At 60.9% G+C, this 4,309-nt stretch overlaps 1 protein-coding gene across 4 annotated transcripts in view; it reads right to left on the bottom strand.

The window, feature by feature from the left end:
- Positions 1–725: 725 nt before the first annotated feature.
- Positions 726–4,309, bottom strand: part of LOC127750745 (PDZ and LIM domain protein Zasp-like) — a 10,199-nt gene continuing 6,615 nt past the window's right edge. Inside the window, exons 3-6 of one of the 4 annotated variants that reach the window (XM_052273152.1) lie at positions 4,003–4,180; positions 3,787–3,914; positions 3,182–3,282; positions 726–1,000 (exon numbers count right to left, since the gene is read on the bottom strand). In XM_052273152.1, the coding sequence (XP_052129112.1) occupies positions 741–1,000; positions 3,182–3,282; positions 3,787–3,914; positions 4,003–4,180 (667 nt within the window). In that variant the 3' untranslated portion in view covers positions 726–740. Of the gene's footprint in view, positions 1,001–1,338; positions 1,392–2,033; positions 2,244–3,181; positions 3,283–3,786; positions 3,958–4,002; positions 4,181–4,309 lie in introns of those variants that run through there. The other 3 variants (XM_052273156.1, XM_052273153.1, XM_052273154.1) reach the window with 3 other exon arrangements.

Raw genomic sequence — 4,309 nt, 5'->3', positions numbered from 1 at the left:
CGCAGCGAGGGGCTCGCAGGACCAGGGCAGTGTTCGCGAGTGTGTTGGGCGCGGGCCAGGGCTTAATTTACTCGTCTCTCCACGGGATGTTGCGCAAACGCCGAGCCGAGCCGAGCCTACCAGGCCAGGTCCCCCGAACGCCCCGCCACGCCCCGCCACGCCCCGCCACGCCCATTAAGCGCGCGTTACCCCTTGTGTCGTGCCGTGACGCGACGCGCGGGGGCCTCGTCAAGCGGAGGGAGGGGCGTCGCGTCGGAGGCGCGAGGGAGAGAGCTCCGGAGCGAGAGAGAGGGCGGTGACAGTCGTTCCTTGGAAAATAGTGGGGCTGCGAGGTTCAGACTCGTCGCTGAGCTCTACCGAAATCTGCGTAAGGGAAGATAGGACACGAGACACGAAGAACAAGAGAGGGCGCACATCCACTACTACGGCATGCTCCACCAACACCAACATGTAGAAAGTTCCAAAACCACTCGACAGATGTAAAGACAGAGAAAATTTGAGAGACGAATTCGTGCGTACTCCGAGAGAGAAAGAGTGGCACAGCGCCCACACAGAGTAGCTGAGAGGCTAAGCGCCGCTAGATGTCGAGTTCAAGGAGTACGTGGTGTAGTGCGTTCCCTCCCCCAATAAGACCATGCTTGTCTACGTGCGTCTGTGCGTTAAGAGGGAGGAGAAGAGGTCATCGTGCACGTGCAAGAGAAAGTGGTGGGTCAGGGGCGTGCACGTGAAGGGCTCCTCACTCACACGATGAAGCGCTCGCATTCGGAGCACTTGGGCGTCTCGGGGGCGACGGGCAGGCCGCTCACGTCGGGGCTGGACGGCGCGAAGCTGCTGCTGGGGACCGGGGAGGGGGCGGAGGGGGCGGCGCCAGGGGCGGGCGAGCCGGGGGCGAGGTGTGACGGTGTGAGGGGCCGGGGGGCGGCGCCGGGGGCGGGGGAGCAGGCGCGGCCCCCCACCGCGTGGCTGTGCGTCGCGAAGTACGTCGTGGAGGCGGGCCGCTCTGTGGACAAGACCCCTCCGGTTCACCAGCACGCCGACGACACTACTCATGGCGCCCTGCTCAATGTGTTCCCCGGGGTGTAGCCCGGCGCGCGCTAGCCTCTCAGTCATGCACGCGGCCACATGGTGGTCACCGTAACCACCAGTCCCTCCCAGCCGGGAGGGTCGCCCTCGCGCTCCAGGCGCTGCAAGCGGGGCTACCAGCTGCGGGCGTTGTCGTCACTCCGTTCGGGTGTCGTTTATCCCACGGACTTTTACTTATTTTCGCGAATAGGATAAGAAAAAACACTAGTATTCGTGATTATTTAACATTCTGAAAGTGAGAACAAGCGGAGCACCTCGAGCAGCTCGTACTTACGGGAGGACCTTGTTTGAAACAGTGAACACCCGAGCTGGAACCGAACCGAAAGCATGAGAGATCTGGCGGCACACGCTCGGGACGGGGCACACATTGTGCTCGGCGCACCCATGAGGCAGCGAGAGGGGGAAGGACGGCGAAACGTTTTGAGGAGAGAACAAAGGTCGAAAAATAGTCTTGTCATTTCCCCTCTCGTGACATATGGGAGAGGGCTGGGAAAGGGTTAACACCGAGCAGGGCAGATGATGGTGATGGTGATGATGATGATGACATGAAGCGGAACTGTACAGCGGCCATGGTGGTGAACGCCTCCCCGCTAGCTACGAAAGGGTGACAGGTGCTTGGTTAGCCTGCACAACATCAACAGCAAAAATAAAACACCAATGAAAAGAATACTCCACTGGCATTAAAGTGACACGACAGCAGCGCAGAACAAACAATAATACAGCTCTGGAATATAATTTTCGCCGGTGCGTCAGTAAAATGCAGTAGTGAGCGATGCGATGCGGTGACCCGGGGCTTGCTAGGGCTGGCGGGCGGTGCGCTGCGGTGCGTGGCGGGGAGAGGGTGAGGTGTCCCGCCGCTGCCAGCGACCCCGCGCGCCCGCCGCGGAACAGCACTACACCCATATCATACAGCTGGCGGGTGCGGCGGGGTGCAGCGGGGCGGGGCGGGGCGGCCGCCCGCTCTACTTACACGATGAGGCGCTCACAGTCCGCACAGATATTCTGGCCGGGGGGCAGCACCTTGAAGGGGTCCTGGGCCGGGGCGCTGCCGGGCGCCTTGGGCTCGGGCGCCTGGACGTGGCGCAGGCCGTGCACGCCGAAGGGCGTCGGCACGCCGCCGGGCACGGGCGTGGGCAGGCTGCCGCTGATCACCTGTGGGTCTACGCCACCATACTTTCACGGGGATTGCCCGGGGGGGCTACTCGACCCCCCACTGCGGGTCCTCCTGGCTCCGGCTGGTTGCGCTTCAGCAGGCGAGGTTTTAAAAGCAAGAGCCGGGGGTGGGCAGCCCCTCCCCCCATTCTCTCTCTTTACAGTAACTGGATTTGTGTCTTTGATTTGTAAGAATTTAAGCAATCACATTTCTTGCACACATTTCTGCATTTTTACGAAATTATTTACTTTTGCACACAAAGGTGTACGAAACGAAACATTGATAAAGCTAACATAGCTAAACATAACTTTAGCATAAACGTTTGCAGCAAACAATTACATATAGCTTGTCCCTATTCCTTGCTAAGCTTTCCTGAACTCGAAAGCCTGACAGTAAAGTTTTTTAAGAGAAGCCCTGGAGCACAACCCACCTTATTCCCGTCAGCCGTACTTAAAACCGCGCCTGCTTTTCATTCCATGCACCGTGAAGCATGCGTCTGTCCTGGAGGACTATGGGGCGGGCCATGCCCTGACATGAGGTCGTCCAGAAAGTAAGTCCGTTTTCTCACAGATTCTTTAGGTAAATGACGGCATCTCAGCGCCTGCGAAACTCGAGGTAGGCCACCCGGCAGTACAACCGTGTACTGCAGGTGAGATGTTGCCTACCCACCAGGCGCTACGAGAGCTTGCATAGGATGAGCTTGACAGTTTCGTGACGGCAAATGACGAACGTACTTCCTACACGATCCCTCTGGATTAAGGTGGAGGGGTGACATTATGGGGAAATAAAGTCTGGAGTCAGAATGGTGTCGACACGACAGGCGTGACATCAAAACATGGCCGTCATTTCAAGTACATTACTGTTTGTCAACTCTGAACAAACTGTCCAAAGGTCGTTGTGACACCGTTTCGACTTTTCCACCACTTCTTCGCCGGCCGTTCTTACCTGGCTCCGGGATGCGTGGCTCCTTGTCGGCCTCCTGGACCATCTTGAGCACCTCACTGTTGGCGGAGTTGTACTCCTTCTCGTTCTTCTTGAAGTTGACCCTGGTGGGGGGCGCAAAGAGAACGAGGGCCGTTACGCATCGTCGTTTAAGTGCCACATGGATTAACTGTTGTGAGGAGGGATGCTCTGCGGCGGCGTGTGCGGCGGGGACCTGTTGATGTATGATCTCATTGGCGAGCTGCCATTCATCGACATGCCGGCCGCTGGTAGCGTCATCCGGTGGTGGCGTGGCGGCGCGCGGCGGCTGTCACTGCAGCCTGGCGGAGCTGGCGGAGCTGGCGGAGCTGGCGGAGCCACCACCGGCACGCCTCCCCGCCCGCCCTCTGAGTCACTCGCACGACAATCGAGGAGCAGGCGGGTGCAGGCGGGTGCAGGCGGTGCGCGAGTGCAGCGCAGAGTGGCGGTGTGGCCCGCGCCGATTGGCCGGCTGCCATACGCCAGCAATGAGGACAGGTCGTCGAGTCACTCCGCGCGCCGCGCAGCAGCGCCACCCCCAACGACGCCGCCGACGACGTGTCGCCGACCGACGTCCTCTTATCCCTTACCCGATTGCGCCCCCGGTGAGCACCTCGGCCTGGGCGGACAGCGTCTCGGCGATGGCCTGCTCGCTGTAGATGCCGATCGGGCTGTTGAACTGCTTGTTGACGATCTGCTTGTCCGGCCCGCCGTTCATCTGCGCAGCACCAACAACGTTATCAGCCCGGCGACCGGCGCCCCTGTGGCAGGACAGCGTGGATGAGAATCAGGGGGACGGTACTCACGTGCGGGATGGTGCCGAACGGCTTGGCCGAGGTGTTGTGGCCGGTGCCGATGGGCTGCGGCGCGGGGCCCTTGTAGGCGAGGGAGGTCTTGGTGACGGGGCCGCCAGCGTTGGGCTTGACCGGGCTGGGCCCGACCGGGGCGACGGCCGGCTTCCACGTGCTCATGCCGATGCCGCCCCTGGAGCCGGTTGGAAACATGACGATGACAAATTTGCGCGAAAGCGAGAAGGGCTTCCTCGCTGCGGCGGCCCGGACGGTGGGGGAGAGAGTGAGGATCGCGCTAGCGGCCGGCGCGGAGGGCGGGGGG

This window comes from Frankliniella occidentalis, unplaced genomic scaffold (assembly GCF_000697945.3).
Source record: "Frankliniella occidentalis isolate FOCC.00 unplaced genomic scaffold, Focc_3.1 Scaffold251, whole genome shotgun sequence".
Taxonomy (NCBI): Eukaryota; Metazoa; Arthropoda; class Insecta; order Thysanoptera; family Thripidae; genus Frankliniella; species Frankliniella occidentalis.
This window is presented reverse-complemented; position numbering and strand designations above follow the sequence as displayed.